This window comes from Anopheles gambiae, chromosome 3 (assembly GCF_943734735.2).
Source record: "Anopheles gambiae chromosome 3, idAnoGambNW_F1_1, whole genome shotgun sequence".
Lineage (NCBI taxonomy): Eukaryota > Metazoa > Arthropoda > Insecta > Diptera > Culicidae > Anopheles > Anopheles gambiae.
In genome coordinates this window covers 47,234,151-47,260,475 of record NC_064602.1, presented here as the reverse complement: position 1 = coordinate 47,260,475, position 26,325 = coordinate 47,234,151, and the positions used below count along the sequence as shown (strand labels likewise).

Here is a 26,325-nt window from a genome sequence, read left to right as displayed (position 1 = left end):
CGGTTGTCCAATGCAGCAAAGCATAACCGTTTGACTGTGAGCTGTAATATATCCTACCTGGTACGCATTGTACAAAACCGTTTCCATGATATCCGTCGATGCAACTGCAATCAGTACCGTGATTGGTATTGATGCAAACTGCATTCGCCGTGCAAGTGTTCTTTACATCGCACGGTCTTTGACACACGTTTCCAACACAGGCTTCCGTAAGTGAACATTCATCGTTTGTGGTGCATTGTACTGAATGGTGCAAAATATGTAAAGAAAGTGTTTTGAAATTTGTGAGAAATGTGCAAATATATACATAACATACATGAACGATAATTTCCATGCTCGCGATGGAAATAATCAGAGAAATTGAAAGTGCAAATTAATGATACAAATGCGTTTTTTTGTTTTGGCATGATATCAGAAGAAAATGGATGGCTTGTTTAGTTTGCACAACTGTCGTTATAAACAAAATAATTGGCAAAGAAGCAAAAATTAGTTTGTATTCCTTACTTGACTCCAGCACGGTGCACTTGATAGTCGGGTTACCCTCGTGTCCAGGTGGACATGTGCAAATGGGACGATGCATTTTAGCCTGGCACGTAGCGGTTTCTGCACAAACGCCGTCAAATAAGCAAGGGTTTTCGCACAAGCCCATGTAGCACGCTTCGTTATTCAGACAGTCGTTATCAGATTGGCAAGGCTCTGGTGTTTTTGGAGATCCTGGGGGTTCTAGATTAGTTAGCAATAATAAAAGCAAATATTAATAAATTAAGTGCATTTGTTAGGTATAAAAAAGGCAAACAATTTTAGAAGAAGAACTCCAAAACGGGTAAAGAAATGTTCAAAACAGGGAATTGAAAGATTATAGAACATAACAGAGGTTACAGAACGAAAAGTTGTAAGGAATATAGAAACTGAGTTTCAGTTAAGTAGAAAGAGCAAGGATTAGAGAATAATATTTACAGAGATATATACAGGAAATATTTAGGAGATTTGAAGGCAGCTGATAATACCTCTTGCGCAGGGAATGTTAGGGGGGAGATTGGTTGAGTTACAAAGTAAGAAACATTGTGATTTAACACAAATTTCATTCTCAGTGCACTCATTGGTGGATTGACAGGCTTTGGTGGCTGGTGGCATATTTGAGTTATTTTGCATTTCACTTGGATAAGTAGCGGTGGTTAAAGATCCTTCGTTCGCATCGATATTTTCATCCCTTGGGTAAACGATTGTTGAGCCCACGAAATTATCCACAAACGTTGAAACAGTAGTCAATGAGTCAGGTGAGGTCATCATGTTATGTGCTTTCATAGTAAAACTATTTGTCATTAAGTCATTATATGTCGGTGTTCTGGAGGATTCTTGATCAATCAATGTCTGGAAAACAGTTGAGGAGTACGATCGTGTGGTTTCTGTATCGTGTTGAGTTGTTTGCTCGTCAGTATAAGACGTGGTTGTATCGAAGTCAGCTGCTGGAGTTGTTTGATCATCACGAATTGCGGGCCGAACTGTAGTATCGGTTGTGGTGTACGGTCGTGTGGTTTCTGTATCGTGTTGAGTTGTTCGCTCGTCAGGATAAGACGTGGTTGTATCGGAGTCAGCTACTCGAGTTGTTTGATCATCACGAATAGTGGGCCGAGCTGTAGTATCGGTTGTGGTGTACGATCGTGTGGTTTCTGTATCGTGTTGAGTTGTTCGCTCGTCAGGATAAGACGTGGTTGTATCGAAGTCAGCTGCTCGAGTTGTTTGATCATCATGAATAGTGGGCCGAACTGTAGTATCGGTTGTGGTGTACGATCGTGTGGTTTCTGTATCGTGTTGCGTTGTTCGCTCGTCAGGATAAGACGTGGTTGTATCGGAGTCAGCTACTCGAGTTGTTTGATCATCACGAATAGTGGGCCGAACTGTAGTATCGGTTGTGGTGTACGATCGTGTGGTTTCTGTATCGTGTTGCGTTGTTCGCTCGTCAGGATAAGACGTGGTTGTATCGGAGTCAGCTACTCGAGTTGTTTGATCATCACGAATAGTGGGCCGACCTGTAGTATCGGTTGTGGTGTACGATCGTGTGGTTTCTGTATCGTGTTGCGTTGTTCGCTCGTCAGGATAAGACGTGGTTGTATCGGAGTCAGCTACTCGAGTTGTTTGATCATCACGAATAGTGGGCCGAACTGTAGTATCGGTTGTGGTGTACGATCGTGTGGTTTCTGTATCGTGTTGCGTTGTTCGCTCGTCAGGATAAGACGTGGTTGTATCGGAGTCAGCTACTCGAGTTGTTTGATCATCACGAATAGTGGGCCGACCTGTAGTATCGGTTGTGGTGTACGATCGTGTGGTTTCTGTATCGTGTTGAGTTGTTCGCTCGTCAGGATAAGACGTGGTTGTATCGGAGTCAGCTACTCGAGTTGTTTGATCATCACGAATAATGGGCCGAACTGTAGTATCGGTTGTGGTGTACGATCGTGTGGTTTCTGTATCGTGTTGAGTTGTTTGCTCGTCAGGATAAGACGTGGTTGTATCGAAGTCAGCTGCTCGAGTTGTTTGATCATCATGAATAGTGGGCCGAGCTGTAGTATCGGTTGTGGTGTACGATCGTGTGGTTTCTGTATCGTGTTGAGTTGTTCGCTCGTCAGGATAAGACGTGGTTGTATCGGAGTCAGCTACTCGAGTTGTTTGATCATCACGAATAATGGGCCGAACTGTAGTATCGGTTGTGGTGTACGATCGTGTGGTTTCTGTATCGTGTTGAGTTGTTCGCTCGTCAGGATAAGACGTGGTTGTATCGGAGTCAGCTGCTCGAGTTGTTTGATCATCACGAATAGTGGGCCGAACTGTAGTATCGGTTGTGGTGTACGATCGTGTGGTTTCTGTATCGTGTTGAGTTGTTCGCTCGTCAGGATAAGACGTGGTTGTATCGGAGTCAGCTACTCGAGTTGTTTGATCATCACGAATAATGGGCCGAACTGTAGTATCGGTTGTGGTGTACGATCGTGTGGTTTCTGTATCGTGCTGAGTTGTTCGCTCGTCAGGATAAGACGTGGTTGTATCGGAGTCAGCTACAAGAGTTGTTTGATCATCACGAATAGTGGGCCGAACTGTAGTATCGGTTGTGGTGTACGATCGTGTGGTTTCTGTATCGTGTTGAGTTGTTTGCTCGTCAGGATAAGACGTGGTTGTATCGGAGTCAGCTGCTCGAGTTGTTTGATCATCACGAATAGTGGGCCGAACTGTAGTATCGGTTGTGGTGTATGATCGTGTGTTTTCTGTATCGTGTTGCGTTGTTCGCTCGTCAGGATAAGACGTGGTTGTATCGGAGTCAGCTACTCGAGTTGTTTGATCATCACGAATAGTGGGCCGAACTGTAGTATCGGTTGTGGTGTACGATCGTGTGGTTTCTGTATCGTGTTGAGTTGTTCGCTCGTCAGGATAAGACGTGGTTGTATCGGAGTCAGCTGCTCGAGTTGTTTGATCATCACGAATAGTGGGCCGAACTGTAGTATCGGTTGTGGTGTACGATCGTGTGGTTTCTGTATCGTGTTGCGTTGTTCGCTCGTCAGGATAAGACGTGGTTGTATCGGAGTCAGCTGCTCGAGTTGTTTGATCATCATGAATAGTGGGCAGAACTGTAGTATCGGTTGTGGTGTACGATCGTGTGGTTTCTGTATCGTGTTGAGTTGTTCGCTCGTCAGGATAAGACGTGGTTGTATCGGAGTTAGCTGCTCGAGTTGTTTGATCATCATGAAAAGTGGGCCGAACTGTAGTATCGGTTGTGGTGTACGATCGTGTGGTTTCTGTATCGTGTTGCGTTGTTCGCTCGTCAGGATAAGACGTGGTTGTATCGGAGTCAGCTGCTCGAGTTGTTTGATCATCATGAATAGTGGGCAGAACTGTAGTATCGGTTGTGGTGTACGATCGTGTGGTTTCTGTATCGTGTTGAGTTGTTCGCTCGTCAGGATAAGACGTGGTTGTATCGGAGTCAGCTGCTCGAGTTGTTTGATCATCATGAATAGTGGGCCGAACTGTAGTATCGGTTGTGGTGTACGATCGTGTGGTTTCTGTATCGTGTTGAGTTGTTCGCTCGTCAGGATAAGACGTGGTTGTATCGGAGTCAGCTGCTCGAGTTGTTTGATCATCACGAATAGTGGGCCGAGCTGTAGTATCGGTTGTGGTGTACGATCGTGTGGTTTCTGTATCGTGTTGAGTTGTTCGCTCGTCAGGATAAGACGTGGTTGTATCGGAGTCAGCTGCTCGAGTTGTTTGATCATCATGAATAGTGGGCCGAACTGTAGTATCGGTTGTGGTGTACGATCGTGTGGTTTCTGTATCGTGTTGCGTTGTTCGCTCGTCAGGATAAGACGTGGTTGTATCGGAGTTAGCTGCTCGAGTTGTTTGATCATCACGAATAGTGGGCCGAGCTGTAGTATCGGTTGTGGTGTACGATCGTGTGGTTTCTGTATCGTGTTGAGTTGTTTGCTCGTCAGGATAAGACGTGGTTGTATCGAAGTCAGCTGCTCGAGTTGTTTGATCATCACGAATAGTGGGCCGAGCTGTAGTATCGGTTGTGGTGTACGATCGTGTGGTTTCTGTATCGTGTTGAGTTGTTCGCTCGTCAGTATAAGACGTGGTTGTATCGGAGTCAGCTACTCGAGTTGTTTGATCATCATGAATAGTGGGCCGAACTGTAGTATCGGTTGTGGTGTACGATCGTGTGGTTTCTGTATCGTGTTGCGTTGTTCGCTCGTCAGGATAAGACGTGGTTGTATCGGAGTCAGCTACTCGAGTTGTTTGATCATCACGAATAGTGGGCCGAGCTGTAGTATCGGTTGTGGTGTATGATCGTGTGGTTTCTGTATCGTGTTGAGTTGTTCGCTCGTCAGGATAAGACGTGGTTGTATCGGAGTCAGCTACTCGAGTTGTTTGATCATCACGAATAGTGGGCCGAACTTTAGTATCGGTTGTGGTGTACGATCGTGTGGTTTCTGTATCGTGTTGAGTTGTTCGCTCGTCAGGATAAGAGGTGGTTGTATCAGAGTGATCTACTCGGGTTGTTTGATCATCACGAATAGTGGGCCGAACTGGAGTATCGGTTGTGGTGTACGATCGTGTGGTTTCTGTATCGTGTTGAGTTATTTGCTCGTCAGGATAAGACGTGGTTGTATCGAAGTCAGCTGCTCGAGTTGTTTGATCATCACGAATAGTGGGCCGAACTGTAGTATCGGTTGTGGTGTACGATCGTGTGGTTTCTGTATCGTGTTGAGTTGTTCGCTCGTCAGGATAAGACGTGGTTGTATCAGAGTCAGCTACTCGAGTTGTTTGATCATCACGAATAATGGGCCGAACTGTAGTATCGGTTGTGGTGTACGGTCGTGTGGTTTCTGTATCGTGTTGAGTTGTTTGCTCGTCAGGATAAGACGTGGTTGTATCGGAGTCAGCTACTCGAGTTGTTTGATCATCACGAATAATGGGCCGAACTGTAGTATCGGTTGTGGTATACGATCGTGTGGTTTCTGTATCGTGTTGCGTTGTTCGCTCGTCAGGATAAGACGTGGTTGTATCGGAGTCAGCTACTCGAGTTGTTTGATCATCACGAATAGTGGGCCGAACTGTAGTATCGGTTGTGGTGTACGATCGTGTGGTTTCTGTATCGTGTTGAGTTGTTCGCTCGTCAGGATAAGACGTGGTTGTATCGGAGTCAGCTGCTCGAGTTGTTTGATCATCACGAATAGTGGGCCGAACTGTAGTATCGATTGTGGTGTACGATCGTGTGGTTTCTGTATCGTGTTGAGTTGTTTGCTCGTCAGGATAAGACGTGGTTGTATCGGAGTCAGCTACTCGAGTTGTTTGATCATCACGAATAGTGGGCCGAGCTGTAGTATCGGTTGTGGTATACGATCGTGTGGTTTCTGTATCGTGTTGAGTTGTTTGCTCGTCAGGATAAGACATGGTTGCATCGGAGTCAGCTACTCGAGTTGTTTGATCATCACGAATAATGGGCCGAACTGTAGTATCGGTTGTGGTGTACGATCGTGTGGTTTCTGTATCGTGTTGAGTTGTTCGCTCGTCAGTATAAGACGTGGTTGTATCGGAGTCAGCTACTCCAGTTGTTTGATCATCACGAATAATGGGCCGGACTGTAGTATCGGTTGTGGTGTACGATCGTGTGGTTTCTGTATCGTGTTGAGTTGTTCGCTCGTCAGGATAAGACGTGGTTGTATCGGAGTCAGCTACTCGAGTTGTTTGATCATCACGAATAGTGGGCCGAACTGTAGTATCGGTTGTGGTGTACGATCGTGTGGTTTCTGTATCGTGTTGCGTTGTTCGCTCGTCAGGATAAGACGTGGTTGTATCGGAGTCAGCTGCTCGAGTTGTTTGATCATCATGAATAGTGGGCAGAACTGTAGTATCGGTTGTGGTGTACGATCGTGTGGTTTCTGTATCGTGTTGAGTTGTTTGCTCGTCAGTATAAGACGTGGTTGTATCGGAGTCAGCTACTCGAGTTGTTTGATCATCATGAATAGTGGGCCGAACTGTAGTATCGGTTGTGGTGTACGATCGTGTGGTTTCTGTATCGTGTTGAGTTGTTCGCTCGTCAGGATAAGACGTGGTTGTATCGGAGTCAGTTACTCGAGTTGTTTGATCATCACGAATAGTGGGCCGAACTGTAGTATCGGTTGTGGTGTACGATCGTGTGGTTTCTGTATCGTGTTGAGTTGTTTGCTCGTCAGTATAAGACGTGGTTGTATCGGAGTCAGCTACTCGAGTTGTTTGATCATCACGAATAGTGGGCCGAACTGTAGTATCAGTTGTGGTATACGATCGTGTGGTTTCTGTATCGTGTTTAGTTGTTCGCTCGTCAGGATAAGACGTGGTTGTATCGGAGTCATTTACTCGAGTTGTTTGATCATCACGAATAGTGGGCCGAACTGTAGTATCGGTTGTGGTGTACGATCGTGTGGTTTCTGTATCGTGTTGAGTTGTTCGCTCGTCAGGATAAGACGTGGTTGTATCGGAGTCAGCTACTCGAGTTGTTTGATCATCACGCATAATGGGCCGAACTGTAGTATCGGTTGTGGTGTACGATCGTGTGGTTTCTGTATCGTGTTGAGTTGTTCGCTCGTCAGGATAAGACGTGGTTGTATCGGAGTCAGCTACTCGAGTTGTTTGATCATCACGAATAGTGGGCCGAACTGTAGTATCGGTTGTGGTATACGATCGTGTGGTTTCTGTATCGTGTTGAGTTGTTCGCTCGTCAGGATAAGACGTGGTTGTATCGGAGTCAGCTACTCGAGTTGTTTGATCATCACGAATAGTGGGCCGAACTGTAGTATCGGTTGTGGTGTACGATCGTGTGGTTTCTGTATCGTGTTGAGTTGTTCGCTCGTCAGGATAAGACGTGGTTGTATCGGAGTCAGTTACTCGAGTTGTTTGATCATCACGAATAGTGGGCCGAACTGTAGTATCGGTTGTGGTGTACGATCGTGTGGTTTCTGTATCGTATTGAGTTGTTCGCTCGTCAGGATAAGACGTGGTTGTATCGGAGTCAGCTACTCGAGTTGTTTGATCATCACGAATAGTGGGCCGAACTGTAGTATCGGTTGTGGTGTACGATCGTGTGGTTTCTGTATCGTGTTGAGTTGTTCGCTCGTCAGGATAAGACGTGGTTGTATCGGAGTCAGCTACTCGAGTTGTTTGATCATCACGAATAGTGGGCCGAACTGTAGTATCGGTTGTGGTGTACGATCGTGTGGTTTCTGTATCGTGTTGAGTTGTTCGCTCGTCAGGATAAGACGTGGTTGTATCGAAGTCAACTGCTCGAGTTGTTTGATCATCATGAATAATGGACCGAACTGTAGTATCGGTTGTGGTGTACGATCGTGTGGTTTCTCTATCGTGTTGAGTTGTTCGCTCGTCAGAATAAGACGTGGTTGTATCGAAGTCAGCTACTCGAGTTGTTTGATCATCATGAATAGTGGGCCGAGCTGTAGTATCGGTTGTGGTGTACGATCGTGTGGTTTCTGTATCGTGTTGAGTTGTTCGCTCGTCAGGATAAGACGTGGTTGTATCGGAGTCAGCTACTCGAGTTGTTTGATCATCACGAATAGTGGGCCGAACTGGAGTATCGGTTGTGGTGTACGATCGTGTGGTTTCTGTATCGTGTTGAGTTGTTCGCTCGTCAGGATAAGACGTGGTTGTATCAGAGTCAGCTACTCGAGTTGTTTGATCATCATGAATAGTGGGCCGAACTGTAGTATCGGTTGTGGTGTACGATCGTGTGGTTTCTGTATCGTGTTGAGTTGTATGCTCGTCAGAATAAGCCATGGTTGCATCGGAGTCAGCTACTCGAGTTGTTTGATCATCACGAATAGTGGGCCGAACTGTAGTTTCGGTTGTGGTGTACGATCGTGTGGTTTCTGTATCGTGTTGAGTTGTTTGCTCGTCAGTATAAGACGTGGTTGTATCGGAGTCAGCTACTCGAGTTGTTTGATCATCATGAATAGTGGGCCGAACTGTAGTGTCGGTTGTGGTGTACGATCGTGTGGTTTCTGTATCGTGTTGCGTTGTTCGCTCGTCAGGATAAGACGTGGTTGTATCAGAGTCAGCTACTCGAGTTGTTTGATCATCATGAATAGTGGGCCGAACTGTAGTATCGGTTGTGGTGTACGATCGTGTGGTTTCTGTATCGTGTTGAGTTGTATGCTCGTCAGAATAAGACATGGTTGCATCGGAGTCAGCTACTCGAGTTGTTTGATCATCACGAATAGTGGGCCGAACTGTAGTATCGGTTGTGGTGTACGATCGTGTGGTTTCTGTATCGTGTTGAGTTGTTCGCTCGTCAGGATAAGACGTGGTTGTATCAGAGTCAGCTACTCGAGTTGTTTGATCATCATGAATAGTGGGCCGAACTGTAGTATCGGTTGTGGTGTACGATCGTGTGGTTTCTGTATCGTGTTGAGTTGTATGCTCGTCAGAATAAGACATGGTTGCATCGGAGTCAGCTACTCGAGTTGTTTGATCATCACGAATAGTGGGCCGAACTGTAGTATCGGTTGTGGTGTACGATCGTGTGGTTTCTGTATCGTGTTGAGTTGTTCGCTCGTCAGGATAAGACGTGGTTGTATCAGAGTGAACTACTCGGGTTGTTTGATCATCACGAATAGTGGGCCGAACTGGAGTATCGGTTGTGGTGTACGATCGTGTGGTTTCTGTATCGTGTTGAGTTGTTTGCTCGTCAGGATAAGACGTGGTTGTATCGGAGTCAGCTACTCGAGTTGTTTGATCATCACGAATAGTGGGCCGAACTGTAGTATCGGTTGTGGTGTACGATCGTGTGGTTTCTGTATCGTATTTTGTTGATGACTGTCTAGTTGTTGGTGTTGTTTGTTGATTGATCCATTGTTGTATTGTAATGGGAATAGTTATCGTGAAATCTTTTACAATTGGAGACGTAGTGGAGTTAGAAAATGTGTCCATATTGGTCGTGTTTTTTTCGTTTGTGAGGTCGTAGGTTATCTGTGAATAATTTGTTAGGGCAATCGTTTCTTGGGTGCTTGTTTCGATATCGCTCAGAGACTCATTTTCAGTTGCTTTTTCTGTGATATTAATTGTTGCTGTTTCTTTCGGGGCAGTGGTAAGTTTGCTTGTGTCAGGTGTTAAATTTTCCATATCACTCTCAGGCATAGGCGTTGTTGTTATTGCTGTGTTTGTTACGTTGTTAACTGTTTGCTTATGCCCTCCTTCGACAAATATGTTTGTATTTGTGCTATTTACATCAGGATAAGTGTCGGTGGTTGTGTGTGGTTCTGTGTTATTAATTTTTTAGATATAAAACAAAACAAAATCATCGTTTAATTGGATGTAAATATTTACATTTTCAAATTGAAATACTTTTTGATGTGTGATGTCTTATGATATGTGTTACGGTTTATTTTAATGTGTGTTTTCAAGCATTTATGATAAATATTTGTTGGTGGCGTGAAGTGTATGATAGAAGTATTTTTTTCATAGATTTTTTTTTGTGAAAATACAATGCTCAATAGTGAATAGAGTTAGAAGGTTTAGTTATGAAGAAGCAAATTATAGTCAGTCAATAAATGTTAATGTAGCGAAAACTTACGATCACGACGTATTTTTCTCGAAGCAATTCCATTTATAAGCATAGCGACAGAGTTTAAGCAAGCCAGGAGAAAAGGGAGATTCGAACTAGCTAACTATGAATGGGACTAGAAATGAGTCTAAACTATTGATAAATATATATCGACGAATCGTATGAAAAGAACCGTCCTTTGTAAGGGGAGGAGGTGTGTGGATTTACGCTTCGTAGTGAGGAATGAGGAAATGTCTTCTGAAGAATATGTATGCGCGAAGATGTAGATGTGGATGCAAACAATAAAAATACTTACCCTTGACGCAACCGCCAGTGATTGGATCACAAGGAATGCCCGGTGGGCAATGCTCACAACCAGTTGTTCTATCGGTATCTTTTTGAACACAGTTACAGCCATCACATATCAATCCTCCTGCACAGTCTGATGCTTTTTCACATTGGCATACTAGAGAAAAAAAAGAAAGGATAATATTGCAATATGGTACTCATAGCCATTAGTCAAACGAATTAAACTGTATACGTACGTTTCACACAAACTGTTTCGTGATTTTGAACTTCGCATTCTTCGCCAATATCGCAAGGATTGCCCGATCGACATGGATCAACACAAATTCCGTTGATGCATGATCTTTCCAAAGGACACTCGTTGCTATGCCTACATCCCAGTTCTGGAAGTCGTAAAAATATTGTGTTAGTGAAAATATTAAAACATGTGTACATATCCGATATTGTAGCAAATTGTTGAAACTCAAGTAATTGAGTTTGCACAACAAATGTGGTTGGAAATTTAAAAATTCACTGGATTGAAACACATTGAAGCAAACCAATAGCTAAGCTAAGCCCCATTCCTTGTCATTGAATGATACATGTAAGTAATTAAGCAAAGACTACAGGTAATGATTAGATTCAAGATTTTATGATATCCACCACCAATAATAACAAACAATATGCAATACCAGAATACATGAAACCAGAATCAAAAATACACGTAATATATGTGCAACATAGATGGTTGAACACAACAGTTAATTTGTATACTGATAAAAAATACACTCATTAGCATAGTTTTCCCATACATCCCACTAATTACACTACGCACTACGTTGATTCCAAATCGGTTCCGATGAAGAAGGATAATTTATGGAACTCTGATCTCAGCAGAGCTTATCATGCGGCTGCAGTAGTCCGTTCTGCAGTAAGGTGAAGTCTTTGTGTGGGAGCCACTGGATGATACAAACTCCATACGCAATACTCAAGGGTCATGACGGTAAAGAAAGATGAATCAAAATACGGTAATGAGAGCATTTTCAATGTCATTCCAGATTGATTGTATGGTTTCTTCAACTCTAACCAGACAAACACCCGTTTTATCGGCACGTGGATCAGCAGTGCAGCACCAGCAAAGCTCATACGCTCGCAGTAATTCTTCGAATGACAGAGTGTACAGAAATAGTGTAGCACTGTTGCACCTCAGCATTGGTCAAAGATGCAATCAGTGCCAAAAGACATAGAAGAAAAATAGTCAGGTAGGTATCTAAATGTGTTGACTACTACAAAACAGAGCTGCTGTAAAGTGAAGTCTCCGTTTTGATGATTCTAGGTAACAATACGACGATAGTGATGAGCATGTGAAAGAGCATAAATCGCATCACGTATATGTATTTTGACCAATTATAGCTTTGGTGATGGTTTTGGCAAAGCTGTGGTCAACTACATTCCTGTGGCATGCAAGTGATTGCGATTGCTAAATGCGAAAACCCCATCTAACGTACAGATCATGCAGAGGTACAAAGATACGGAGGTAAAATCCAGTACGGAAATGGAAATGATGAAAGGATTGAAATGTTCGTAAGATTACTGCTCGCAATCCACGCACCGAATCAAACCGGCTGTCTACTAAACGGGATAGATAGTTGGTTGCGTTGGATGATTTTTTTGTGTATATATTACCTGATTTTTTCATACAATCAACGCTGTACCCGGTATTGGTATCGCTATTGCACAAGCACATTGGGACATGATTCAAGGTTTGACAAGGAACATCCTGAGGGCAGGGATTAAATTGAGCACATGGATCGATGCAGATGTTACCAGCACAGGTTTCGTTTGCATTGCAATCGTTTTCGGCACGGCACTGAATGATTTCAATGATCGGTTCCGCCGTTGTTCCCGTAGGATAGGACTCGTAGGTCGTTTTCGCTGCTAAAGTCGTTTCTATCGTCGATGCTGTTGACGTGCTCTCTTCATCTATGTAATCGTCTCCGTCATATTCGGATGTTGAAAGCGGTATGCTGCGATCGTCCAATAAATACTGTTCAGTGGTGGTATTAATATCCGTTGCAGATGCAGCAGTGCTAGTAGTAGTCATGCTTGTAGTGCTGGTTTTCTTTCCCAATGGCGTAACGGTAGCCTCACTGTTTTGCATGAATTCGTAATGCTTAGAGGTAGAGGATAACTCTACAAAATAATCATCAATTGGTGTGGTTACAGTTGGCAGTTGATCAGTCTCTTCCAAATCAGTGGATTTGCGATCTTGTTTTGTGAGTGTATCTGAGTGACTATTTGGCTTTACCGTTGCATTGGTCGTTTTCATCGGAACATTAGTCGTGGATATAATCTCTTCAATTGTTGTCTCTGATATGAAATCACCAGCTTCTGTTGTGCCAATAGAAGTAAATGGTTCCAATGTGGTTCGAGTATCATCAGTTTCAGTATTTGGAATAACGGTTGAAATGGAATCGAGTACAGTTGTGCTCGCATCGCCTATGCTTTCATCTCTTGCAGTTGACGTGCTAATGTTATTTACATCCATGGTTTGATTCATAGAAATCAAATCTTCTTCGTGTGCTGTAGTGCTTAGTGTAATTGGTCCATCCATGAAGGTGGTAGTTGTATCCACTATGGTTTCAGCTGTGGTAAACTCATCTGATCGATCAATTTTGTGTCCATCATAGTACACCTCAGGATATTCAGTCATACCTTCAGGCATCAGCGTGACAGAAGTGTTACTCTTAATGCCGTCCAATGGTAAACACCGTTCGGATGGGTTGCCGGTGTAACCGAAAGGACAGGAACAAATGGGAAGATGTGCTTTCACTGTGCAAAGCGCCCGTTCACCACAACCAGACCTACAAGGATCAACGCAAAGGCCGACTAAACAGTGTAATTTATCGCCGCAGTCGGAGTGCACCGAACAGTTGATACCCTGCTTTTCATGAGTTTTTTCTCCTTCATTTTTATCTTTTTCAATCGCTGTGAAAGTAAGGTTTAAGTAGTTGGTGTGAGGTTACAATAAAGTACACATAATAATGTTCAATTAATATATATGTAAATAATGTACATGTAATTTACATTTTAACACAACTGAGACAGACATACAAATGGATAGAACAGATTGAGAGAGTGAGAGGGGGCGATAAACATAGAGACAGAGGTAGTGGATGTATTGTGTTGAGGATGGAGGAGAAGACAATCTCAGATCAAGTAAAGAGAAGGCAGAACGCAAAAAATAATATAATACTTCAGCCATTATCAATAAACATAGCACGACAAATATGGCCAAAAATGTTGAAGAAATGGCATTGATAGATAATACGCGCATGTCAATTATAGAGATTATATACAAATACAGGCACCGTTGGTATAAAGTTGTAATTGGTGCTAGTAGCATTAGAGAACATTGAAATAACACATACTGCACTATATAAGCCAATAGATGGACAGTAAAGAGCGACAGACAGAAGAATGAATAGATACAAATTGTTGACAGCTAACCAACACAGAGTGATATAAATAGACAGATAGACAGACAGACAGACAGACAGACAGACATACGGACAGACCGTGATAGACGATAGTGCGATACTGGATCTACAATGCTGAAGTATGGCATATAGTAGAGTAAAGGTGAAATGTAGCGCTTTCAAATGCTATCAGCGTTTTCGATAGTTTTGATTGGTTTTCGTTTGGAAATTTTGTTTGCTTTACCGTTTTAACAGCTTGCTAACTGATTGACACTGAACATGTGTACGATGCAATCGACGTGAAACTTTTCTTTTATATTAAAGATACAATTTTAAGATCGGGATAAGGAGAGTACAAGGAACAAAGGATATTCTGAAATCAAAGTAAGGCATAAGCATGTGTGAATGTTTGTGATTCACTATCACGAGTGATCTATGTACAGTAACTTGGATGTTCGTACTGCAACTCAACGTTCCATCAATATGGCAAATGTGAACCAATGTTTGCCTCAGATACTGCAGTTCGATCGTACTTTAGAACATATCTGATTAGAAGAAGGCTGATAGCATCAGATAGTATAGACAGAAGAAAGGATGAAAGGAAAAAAAACACAGCGATATTGTGAAAGAATTCTAACGTACTTGGCAAGGAAAGGAAACCATGTGTAATGACGGTAGTAGTATTGAAATATAATATAGTACATCTTCAAGTGGGCAAAATTCATCTAATGAGATATTGTTGTTGAGATAATTTAGCTCTATTGGAGCTTAGTAAATGTTGAAAGGAATCAAAGAGACGGCAATGATAAAAACAGAAAAGAAACAAAATGTTTACAATAGAACATGGACAATGAATGGAAAAGTTGATAAAATGTGTGAATGAGTTGAATAGAGCAAAAGAAGAAAGAAAGTCGATAGTGTTGTGAGTATGGTCGTGTACTATTCCATTCTTTGGTGGATTGTAATCGCAAGAAAAGGGATAAAGACAAAGAAACAGGAAACGCAAGTAGCGGAAATGAATCGGAAAAGATATAGTCGACTATGGATCAATGCGCTAATCGCCACTAAACGAACAGAAACAGAGGACAGAGTGGTTTTGGGGGTGTTGTGTTTATGTTACCTTTCAAACATCCATGTCGTACATCTTTAACGAAGCCGGGCGGGCAGAATTTACAGATTGGTTTGTGATCTTCGACATAGCATGGTGTGTCTTCGGCACAAGTGGTCGTCTCGCACGGATTGACGCACTGATAATTTCGGCAGGCCAACTCGTCCGGACAACCGCTGTCGCGTAAGCAAATCGACAGTGATGGACTGCAGTCCTTCATGCATACGCATGTCGGCCTGTGGTCCACCACCACGCAAGCCTTGTCGTCCGGGCAGGGCGCACTGCGCCTACCGTTGGCAAAGCACGGATTTACGCAACGGCCATCGAGGCAGGCCATGTTCGAGGCGCAACCATCGTCGCCGAAGCATTCACGCTTTTCCGGAGCGCACACCAGCTCGCCACTGTCATTCACGATGAAACCGTGCGCACAGACGCAACTGGGCCGATGACGGCGCGAGACACATTTCTTGTTGGAGTCGCATACGAACGGTGCCGGTACCGTGCACGGATCGCTGCACTGCCCGCTGGCGTCGCAGCGCAGGCTTTCATGGCAGTCGCCGTTTGTCTCGCATGCCACCGAAACAATCTTCGGGTCATTCGGTCTTGGGGTGGTCACTTCTTCGCATTTGGGATCCGGTTTGCATTCGACGTTCGGTCGTCCGATGTAGCAGTTCGGGCATGAGCATCTTGGTCTGTGCAGTACCGTCTGACAGAGTGCATTGTCACCGCATGCGCCTCGCAGCGAGCACGGATCGGAACATTTGCCTCCTATGCAAGCCTTATCATTGGCGCATTGTAAATCGTTCGCACAGGATTCGTCTAGAGGTGTTGTTATATGATGATAAGTGGATTGTTGATGATAAATAGTGTGCTCTTGGCATATATATGCTGTACGAATACATGAAGTCTTGTGTCGATTGTTGTTGTTGGGATCGTCGCAGTCCAGGTCGTAAAAGTCGTACTGAAGTTTTGCTGCATGTATTTTGTATTGGTTTTTTCCGGTTTACAACCGAGTAGTTTGGCCGAAACGATGTAATTACATATCCTACCCTCCTAGCAGATAGTCAGTGTGTCTTTCGCTTGCAAACTGGTGCATTGGCCAATCCGTTGATGCAATCCTGTTACATAGCCTCACAACAAAACAAAACAAAACGAAAGGAAACTATTCCCTCTCACACTTGCCATCGTCGTGCGAGAATGGAATTTGTAGAGAAATTATTTCAAACTCAAACTACAGGGCGAGTATGTTGCTGTTGCAGCCTTCGACGAACCAGATAGACGCATTTTTTTTTTGCGTGAGGAACTGTGGTATCGAGGTTTCGAAACCGATAGACTAAGCGGGTAATTCTATCGATCACTGTTTTAGTTCTCACAATAGATATACATCCAACACATGCGTTCTGCCCGGGGAATTTATTTGGGTGTAAGGAAATAGAAAAGAAGTGGGATCGAAAGTTGGACGAGGTGGGGAAAACAGGCTACAGTTATCAGAGAGTTGGAAACAAACATCTACCTCTGACATTAAGAGAGCTTAACGGGAGGAAATAAATAAGACGGCTTTTGTTTTATCGGCACTGTCCTAGCAGTCGATCAAAATGGTAGAACGAATCGTAAGGGGATGTATAAAACAGGACATATTCGTATGTACAGGTGAAGTACAACTTCATTTCTATGCAGATTAAGTACACAAGCTATAGTTAAAGCAGGAGTAAAACACACGAGCAAACAAAAGAAACAAACGCGATAGAGACATTTCATCAATCACAATTCCAAAGGTGTAGAATAGCGAAATTCATTATAAGGGAAATGAAAAAAAACAGAACAAAACGAAACAAAACAAAAAAGAATAATAGAGGAAACAGGGAAATAGGAGAGGGAAGAATAAAGTCTGAAAATAAATTTGAATACTAGGAAACGAGTGCGAAATAAACCAATATTTGGTGTGTGTGTTTTGATATCAAAAGTAAACAGTAGTAAAACGAAAAGTATGAAAAACAAAACGTGAAACCCCCGTATTAAACCTTATCTTGTTTACACATACAAAACCCGAGGCCTAACACGTGCAAGTAGTGAACTATTTGTGAGAAGTGTCCCGTCCACAGTTCCCAATCTGGCGAGAAGCAATCCGATACACAAAACAATACAAAACAACGAAAATGAAAGGGGAAAAATTCATTAAGTAAGTAAGTAAGTAAGAAGTGACAGAAAGAGCTAAAACAACTACGACATCTGTTTTAAAATTTGAAATAATTTCTTCTCCATTCGCTAGACGGGGAGTGTGTTACACTACGTACAATTTTACTCGGTAACAGGTACAACAATATTCGGAAGAAGGACAATGCACATGATGCTGCATTACACATGTTTACATTTATGATTCTAGCTCGGTACGCTAACGAGACACAACGAGAGCAAACAATGTAGAAAGAGACGAACGAAACGAGAAATTTTGTAAGCAATATTAAAAAAAAACAACTCAAACTAAAACTTGCTTGCACACGTTGGTGATGCGGAAGGAAATCGGTGCAGCATTCCCAGACAACAGAGATTGATGGAAACAAATGTAAACTGTGAATGTAGCGCAGATTGGGTAACCGCGATTCTGACAGCGACAATTCTGAACAATAGATCGATTGGTTTTTATTTTATTTTACCAGTTATCGTGAGTTTGTTTAATACAACGAAAACAACAACAATCCCGTAAACGGAAACATTTGGTTTAAATTTGTATATATAAGGATCAGACAGGGTGTGATTTTGCATGTAAACAGAGTTTGGAAGATTAAAACGTGCGAAAATTGCGGTATTTTATACAGGAAAACAAAAAAAACAACAAAATTTCAAATAACTAACCTAAGTAAAGTGAGAGGCAAAGTACGGTTTGGTAAAGTGTACGGTGGAGGGTGTATGTTCAGATTCAGTATTTATAGTTTGTAAGGTACCATTTGCAAATTGTCAAACTTCGCTTTCCGCGTGGCCTGTGGTAGCCAACACTATTCAAACAAAATAGCGTTTGCTGTCGTTAAATGGGCAGGCTTAGGAGCGGAATGGTTCAACAGCATTATGAACTTCAAACATTGAAATATTGCAATTAAATGCGGTATATATAATCGGAAAAAAATCCCACTAGTGATGTGTTCTTTGGTATTACTTTAAACCATATATAATCTGTTCTTTAAATTTGAAGTGCCCGATTTAAACAAAAAAGGTGTATAAAACAAAACATACATAAGCGCGAGAGTAAAATCATTTAAATTATTCAAACCAATTAGATTGTGAATATTCAAACATCTTCTTTTAGTTTGTTTTAATTGGTAATAATTGTTATGCTTAAACAAAATGGTGGGTATTTGAGTTTATGAATGGTATTGTTATGAAAAAAAACACGCTATTTGAACGAACTTATCAATGATTGAAACGTTAAATGATAAGGTGATAAATCACGTGATTGTTTCGTTATCGTCGCTTCGAGATGCTGAACGGTTCTATTAGCGATGGTTGTTGGATTTAAAACGGTGAACCAGTTCTGACGGTGTCCACCCGCTTCGCATTCGCACACACTGTGGAAGTAGCACCATGCGGTAGGACGCCGCCAAGAACAGGTAGTACAAAGTGAGACACAAAGCAAACCGACTTACCTTTGCGGCAGATGAACTTGGCACCATCACGAACACACTCTCCTTCCGCACAGCCAGTCGTTCGACAGTCGGTCGCGGTATCATCATGAGTGCCTATCGTAGAAAATGAAGGACAACAACTCGTTATTTTCCCCTCTTCGAGTGCAATTGGGTTGTCCCAGTACTTACACGACATGTACGGGTCACCGTGCGGATGCGTTGGCAAACAGACGCACGACGGTGCGCCCCATTCGGTCATGCGGCAGACCGCATTCGTACCACAGGCGTACTGCTCGCAATCGTCCTTCTTGAGCTTTTCCTCGCACAGACAGCCCTGTCGCGGATCACCCACGCAACCCGGCTGACAGGAGCACTCGTAGCCATTCTCATCCTCCCGGCAAATGGTATTCTCGCCGCAGGGATTCTGAGCACAGCCGTTCTTCTGCACCGGCTGGCACTCGTGACGCGCATTGCCGAAGAAGCCGGGAGTGCAGCTGCACTGCGCCTGCCGGTTCACAACGCGACACTGCGCGTTCAGACCGCACGCACCCGGGCTCAGGCACGGATTGATGCACTTTCCGCTCGCGCACTTCTTGTCCAGCTCGCAGTCGTCGTTGGTTTGGCATTCGTACTGCTCACAGCCTACCGACGGATCACCCTGGAAACCGTCGGGGCACAGGCAAAGCGAACGATGGTCCGACACCTGGCAGAGCGCATTCTTGCCGCACGCTCTACCACCGGCACACGGATCCACACACTTGCCGTTGGTGCAGGACCGCTCGCTGGGGCAGTCGGCGTTCGTTCGACAGCCCGCCACACAGGCCCCATTCTGACAGAGTAGTCCCGCCGGGCAGTTGCCCGGGTTGCATTTGCTGCGGCACTTGCCCCGGTGGCAGGTTTGTCCACATCCGCAGTCCTTCTGCTGGCGGCAGGCCTTCACGCAGTACATACCGTCCTCGTCGCAGGTACATTGCGCGTTGCACTTTTCTGCCGGCGGACTGCACGACAGCAGCGGATTGCCCAGGTATCCCTGCGGGCAGCTACACTGCACACCGTGATCGATGACCTTGCACTCCGAGCACGAGCCACACTGGCCGAGCGTTGCGCACGGATCCGTACACTTCTTGTTGATGCAGGCCTGCGTGTTGCTGCACTGGTTGTCCGATCGACACCCTGCCTGACAGATGCGTCCCTCGCAGATCAATCCATCGCCACAGGCCGCATCGCTGTTGCACACAGTTCGGCACGTTCCCCGAACGCACCGCTCGTCGGCCAAACAGTTCTGATCGTTACGGCACGTCTGCATGCAGGTACCGCCGTAGCATGCCTGCCCCTTCGGACAGTCGGTGCGCGCCTGACAGAGGCGCGTCTCCTGCCGGCAGCCCAAGCTGAACGGATCGCCCACCAAACCGGCCGGGCAGCTGCACTGCTTCCTGTGTCCCACGACCACACACTCGGCGTTCGTGCCACAGGCCGTCGGCTCCTGGCATGGATCGACGCACTGCTGCCCGCTGCACGTCAAATGGTCCGCACATCCGCCGTCCGATCGGCAACCGATCATACACGTTTGACCTTGGCAGATCTCCCCCGTACGGCAATCGTCATCCTTGCGGCAGATCGGCTTGCACGAACCGCCATCGCAGCGTTCGTTGTTCAGGCAGCTTTGATCGTTCGCACACACTGGCCGGCAAAGCCGGTCGATGCAGGACGTACCGTCGGCACAGTCGCGATTCTCCGAACACTGTAGGGCCGGAGCTCGCACGCAGCCTACCTTTGCGGTCGGGCTGGGCACCATGCCACTGAAGCAGGAGCAGCTGGCCCGATGGTTCACCACAGTGCATGCGGCATTCGGTCCGCAAGGGTTTTCCTGGCACGGGTTGACGCATCGATTGTCGCGGCAGGTTTCGCTAGCACTGCAGTCACTGTCGGCGTGACAGCCGTAAACGCATCGCCCCGCCAGACATATGTGTCCCAGGAAGCAATCGTTATCCAAACGACACGTCACTGTAAAGTAAAGGTGTGTTCGATTAACACTAGATCATCGTAGAAGCGACGTTTTGTGTGCAATACTTACGCATACAGCTACCCTGCAGACATTTCTCGTTCAGTGCACACTCCTGATCGTTTCTGCATCGTGGCAAACACATCGACTCCTTGCAGATGCTGCCATCCGTACAGTCCGTATTGGACGCGCACGATATCGGAACTGATGAAAACGAAAAGCCAATCAATCAATGAACCATAGACACAGACACAACCGACCATAGATCGATCAGTCACACCTACCTCGCACACACTCGACGGCTGCGTCGCCGGTGAAGCCTGCCGGACACGAGCACTGCTTTGCATGCGCTCCCATCAAACACTCGGCATTCATACCGCAGGCGTTCACCTCGTGGCACGGGTTAACGCACTGCCCGTTCGAGCAAACCTCGTCCTGGTTACATTCGTCCGTTTCAGAGCAGGCCGCTACAAGATGGACGATAAGAGTTTGTTTAAATGGCTTTGCTTTGCACACTCCGTTTAGGGGGCAATTTGTACTCTACAACTCTACTCTAACCCAAGAGAGAGAAAGATGGTATTCCCCGAGAGGAGTGAAAAACTGATGGGGTTTATTAATGCTACGAATTCATGAAAATTAAGAATTATGTCCTGACGAGTTCTAGTCAGTATCGGTTGAATGAACATTGCTAAATGATTACGAGTTTACTGCTAGTAGAAGTAGTAGGTGCAAAGATTGCATTATTAAATGAAATGAATTTTGTGTTGTCACGAGAATCAGTGATTTGCAAATGATTGAGTTTGTTGAAATTTTGTGCTAGTGTAATGGGGTTGTTTGTTGGTATTGGTATTACTTTTAGTTATCAGTGAGTAAACTAGAAAAGGGTAAATAAATAGTAAAGTTTGTTTTTTGCACTTGAACGACATCTGGGAAACAAAAAGTTTAATTAAAAAATTGTCTTCATTTTTTGACTCGACGAAACTCGAACTCGAACTTCGAAACCATTGATTTCTGTCTTTTCTTGGCCGTACCATGCAGGATTGCCGCCTACTTCACACCTGGAACTCCCATCCCACCTGTCTCTCCCTTCCCCTTTTGCTGACTTACGTTTGCAGATCTGCCCGTGACAGTATGAGTTCTCCGGACAGTCATTATTGCGCTTGCAAGACATCGGTTTCGGCTTGCAGCCATTGGTCAGATCCTTCGGATCGCCCTCGAACCGCGGCCGGCACTTGCACTCCGCATTATGCTTCCGGGCGGCACACTCCGCGTTCGGGCCACACTGAACACCGGCACAAACATCGCGACACTTCGATTCACCGTTCTCTTGCACACACTCGGCCACCTCCGGGCAGTCACTGTTCCGCTCGCATTCGGCCGCACGCTTGCAGCCGCCCTGGTACGGATCCCCCACCAGCCCGGCCGGGCACGAGCACCGGTACGAGCCTCGGCTGTTGCGACACTTGGCGTTCGGTGCGCACGGTCGCTCCTTGCAGAAGTCGATCAGCGAGCAGCCCCGCTTCGGGTCGCCGGTGAAGCCCGGCTGACAGTAGCACACCTGGCGGTGGTTTTCGGCCGAACAGAGCGCATTGGCGCCGCAGGGCGCCTCACCCGTCAGGCAGGCGATCTTGCATGCGTGGTTCTCGCACACCTTGTCCGAGGAGCAGTCGTCATCGCGCTCGCACTCCACCTTGCGGCAGATGCCGCCCGCATCCCGGTAGAAGCCCTGCTTGCACTCGCACTCCGCCACATGGTTGCGTGCGCTGCAGTCGGCATTGCGGCCGCACAGGACGCGCCCACTGTTGCACGCATTGCGACACTCCGACCGTCCGTTCGCGTCCGTAATGCACATCTCGTCCGCGCCGCAATCGTCGTCCGCCCGGCATTTGAACTCCTTCGTGCAGATGCCGTTGTGGCAGTACTGGAAGTCAGGACAGGTGGTGTTGGAGCGACAGGTCGGCTGGCACACGCCCTGTATGCACAGCTGATCGTCCAGACAGTCGCGGTTGGTGCCGCACAGCGAGCAGCACACCCCAGCGCTACACTTCGTGCCGGTCGGGCACTGCGGGTCGTCGTTGCAGTACTGCAGCGGCACACATCCCAGCAGCGGATTGCCAGTCGTGCCCGGCTGACAGGAGCACACGGCCAGATGGTTTTTCGACACGCAGTTCGCACTGCTGCCGCACGCACTCTTGAGCGAGCACGGATCGATGCAGCGATTGCCAATGCACGTTCGATCCGCCGTACACTCGTCCGCCGTGGTACACTCGAGCCGCTTGCAGGCTACCTTGGGATTGCCCCGGGTCGCTGGGGGACACTCACACTGGGCCCGCTCGCCGACCACCGTGCACAGTGCGTTCTCGCCGCACACATTCGCCTCGGCACACGGGTTTTGGCAATGGGCGTCCACACACACTGCACCGCTCGGGCAGTCTTCGCTCGACAGACATTCATCGGCCCGCTTGCAGCCGGCAGTCACCGGGTCGCCCACCAGTCCGGTCGGACAGGAGCACAGATAATTGCCCGGCAAATTCTCGCACAGTGCCGTTTCGTGGCATGGGCCAGGGGATTCGCGCGCGCACTCGTCGATGTCTTCACACTTGCCGTTGGCGAACGTGTAGCCCTGGTAGCAAACGCACACCGCCTCATGGTTCTGGATCTGGCACGTTCCCCGGCCACAGTTGAGCTGCTCGCAGGGGTTGACGCAGCGGTTCGACTCCTCGCTGCAGGCCCGCTCCACTCCGCAGTCCTCGTTGTGCACGCACTCCACCTTGAAGCAGCCGATGCCGCCGATCTCCCCGTCCGTCGCATCGCCAAGGTATCCCGCCGGACAGAAGCATTCCGCCCGGTGGCCCACCACCTGGCACTCCGCATTCCGGCTGCACTGCTTCGTGCTGCACGGGCTGCGGCATTTGCCTCCGATGCAGGCCAGCTCGTCCGCACAGTCGACATCCCGGCGACACTGGCTCGGCTTGCGGCAGCCCGGACTGGCGTAAGCGTCCCCAACCGCTCCCTCGGGACACTGGCAGCGATAGGAGCCGGGAATGTTCTCACATACCGCGCTCGCATGGCACGGCCGCTCGGAACACTCATCAATATCGGTGCATCCGAACGGCGTCCCGATGAAGCCCTTCATGCACTTGCACTTGCCCGCCTGGCAAACGCGCTGCGATGGGCAGTCGGCGTCGGTTCCGCATCCTGGCACGCACACACCCGCCTCGCTGCATACCTCGCCGGGCAGACAGTTGTTGTTGGTGTAGCAAACCTTCGCACAAACGCTGTTAGCGCACCGCTCTCCAATCGCACAGGATGGCGACGTCTCGGAACAGGGCAAACTGCACAGATTGCCGATGCACATGTGGCCCGCGGCACACTGTGCCGAAGTTTCGCAGCTCGTCGGCATCCGCACGCAGCCCTGGTCGGGCGATGGATTGCCCTCGAACCCTGCCGGGCAGGTGCACTGGGGCACGTGATCTACCGCCGAGCAGAGCGCGTTCGGTCCGCACGCATTCCTGTCCGCCGTGCACGGGTCGGTACACTTGAAGTCAATGCAGGCCGTCGTTCCGCTGCAGTCGCGGCTGCTGCGGCACCCGATCGTACAGATGCCACCGGCGCACGCCTGCCCCTGGCCGCACTGGCTGTGATCGGAACAGGGCAGGGCACAAACGTTGCTAAGACAGCGCTCGCCCGGCGAGCAGTCGTTGGTGTTGCGGCACGCAACTGCACACTGGCCACCGTGACACACGTCTCCGTTGCAGTCGAGATCGCTCATACAGCCACTGCTCGATCGGACACAACCGTCTCGTGCCGATCCCGTCGCGCCGGGGACGTACTTCGCCTTGCAGCTACACACCGGCTCCCGATTGACGACCGTGCACTGCGAGTTGATGCCGCACGCACCCAGACACGGATCGGTACACTTCCCGTTCACGCAGGCCGCACCGTCCGGACAGTCGCGATCTCCCCCGGGACAGGCCCCTTCCTGTCGGCATCCCGTCAAAGGGTTTCCGATCTGTCCTACCGGACACTTGCACACGTACCCATCCGGGCCCGGCTCGCAGGAAGCGGACGGATGGCACGGGTTCGGATCGCACGATCGCACCTGCGCACATTCGACCTCGGCAATCGGGTTCGCCCGATAGCCCGGCGGACACTGGCACACGGAGCGGTGGTTTTCCGCGATGCACACCGCATTCTCGCCACACGTATCCTCCTGACACACGTCCACGCAGCTGTGCGTCATGCGATTGCAAAGCTGGTTCGAGGGGCAGTCCCGGTTGTAGACGCACGGCACCGACTGGCATCCCTTCGCTAGGTCGTACGGATCGCCAGCGTACGAGCCCGGCGGACACTGGCACTGCGCGGCATGATTGTTGGTGACGCACAGTGCGTACGGGCCACACTGCACACTCTCACAGGCCGGTCGGCAGGACAGGGCCGCACCGTCGTGCGCAACGCACGCGTCCGACTCGGCGCACTCCGCACTGGTGAGGCAGGTATTCTGCTGCTCGGGACGGCAGCCATTGCGGTCGTTCGGGTTGCCCGTGTAGCCTGGCAGACACTGGCAGCTGCCGCGATGATTGGACGAAACGCACACCGAGTTCGGCGGGCAGGTGAACTCCGTACACACGGCAATGCACTTCAGCACGCCCACGGCATCCGGCCGGCAGGCTGCAACCTGATGGCAGTCCGCGTCCGCCGTACAATCCGGGATCGAGGGCTTCACACACCCCGAGGTAACGGGATTCCAGCGGTACCCGCTCTGACAGTGGCAGACCGGTTGATTGACCTCATTGACCGTGCACACCTCGTGCACGCCACACTCTACCGCACTGCACGGATTGACGCACGCCTGGTGTCCGGTCTCCGTCACAGCCGTGCACACGTGGCCCGGCTTGCAGTCGCCGTCGGTTTTACACTCCGCCACCAGCTTCGCCTCCTGCTGGCAGCCCACCGTCAGGTCGCCCGGATTGCCAACATAGCTCGGTGCGCAGATGCACGTGCTGCGATGATCGTTCGACACGCAGAGCGCGTTCGGGCCGCACTGCACCTTGCTGCACGCATCCACACACCGTCGCACGCCTTTGCTCGTTTGGAAGCAAATCTTGGACGCTTCGCAGTCCGCATCACTGTCGCACTGGCCGTCCGGCACGCAGCCGCTCTTGCGGTCGGCCGCATTGCCCGTGTACCCGGGCGGACAGACGCATCGTCCCGCGTCGCAGGCCGCCCGTGGACCGCAGGTCGTGTTAGCGCACAGATTGTTGCACACGCCACGCACGCAACCGTACCCGGGCGGACACTGCATGTTCGCGCCGCACTGACACTGGCGTGGATTGGTGCAAACCGTTTTCTCTATCGCAGAACACATCACGAACGGATTGCCGCCGTACCCGGGCCGGCAACGGCAGTCAAAGCTGCCCTCCGAGTTGATGCATATCGCGCCCTCGCCGCACACACCGACCGCCGAACATTCGTCCACGTCGCGGCATGCCACGTACGGGTTGCCGCTGAACCCGCCCGGACAAACGCACTCCGCCGAGGCGAGCGACTCGCGGCACTCGGCGTTCGCTCCGCACCGCATCCGGCTGCACATGTTGCGCTGCTGCGGCTCGCACAGCCCGTACGGATTGCCGGTCGTGCCGGGGTTGCACACACACACGTTCTGCACGACGCCATACTCGCAGTGTGCGTTCTGGCCACACGAAGGTTCACAGGCAGGCGATGAGACAGCTAGAGAGAGAGAGAGAGAGAGACAGGGACAA

General features: G+C 48.0%; 1 protein-coding gene across 23 annotated transcripts in view; it reads right to left on the bottom strand.

Moving 5' to 3' along the window:
- Nucleotides 1-26,325, bottom strand: part of LOC1279452 (uncharacterized) — a 138,913-nt gene that overhangs the window by 47,294 nt on the left and 65,294 nt on the right. For 13 of the 23 annotated variants that reach the window (XM_061660894.1, XM_061660895.1, XM_061660896.1 and 10 more), the window contains 11 exons: nucleotides 21,671-26,293; nucleotides 20,848-21,030; nucleotides 20,636-20,767; nucleotides 18,751-20,565; nucleotides 18,583-18,675; nucleotides 14,957-15,763; nucleotides 12,044-13,345; nucleotides 10,618-10,761; nucleotides 10,389-10,538; nucleotides 502-720; nucleotides 58-240 (listed from right to left, as the gene is read on the bottom strand). In XM_061660894.1, the coding sequence (XP_061516878.1) occupies nucleotides 58-240; nucleotides 502-720; nucleotides 10,389-10,538; nucleotides 10,618-10,761; nucleotides 12,044-13,345; nucleotides 14,957-15,763; nucleotides 18,583-18,675; nucleotides 18,751-20,565; nucleotides 20,636-20,767; nucleotides 20,848-21,030; nucleotides 21,671-26,293 (9,651 nt within the window). The remainder of the gene's footprint in view (nucleotides 1-57; nucleotides 241-501; nucleotides 721-10,388; nucleotides 10,539-10,617; nucleotides 10,762-12,043; nucleotides 13,346-14,956; nucleotides 15,764-18,582; nucleotides 18,676-18,750; nucleotides 20,566-20,635; nucleotides 20,768-20,847; nucleotides 21,031-21,670; nucleotides 26,294-26,325) is intronic. The other 10 variants (XM_061660907.1, XM_061660915.1, XM_061660916.1 and 7 more) reach the window with 8 other exon arrangements.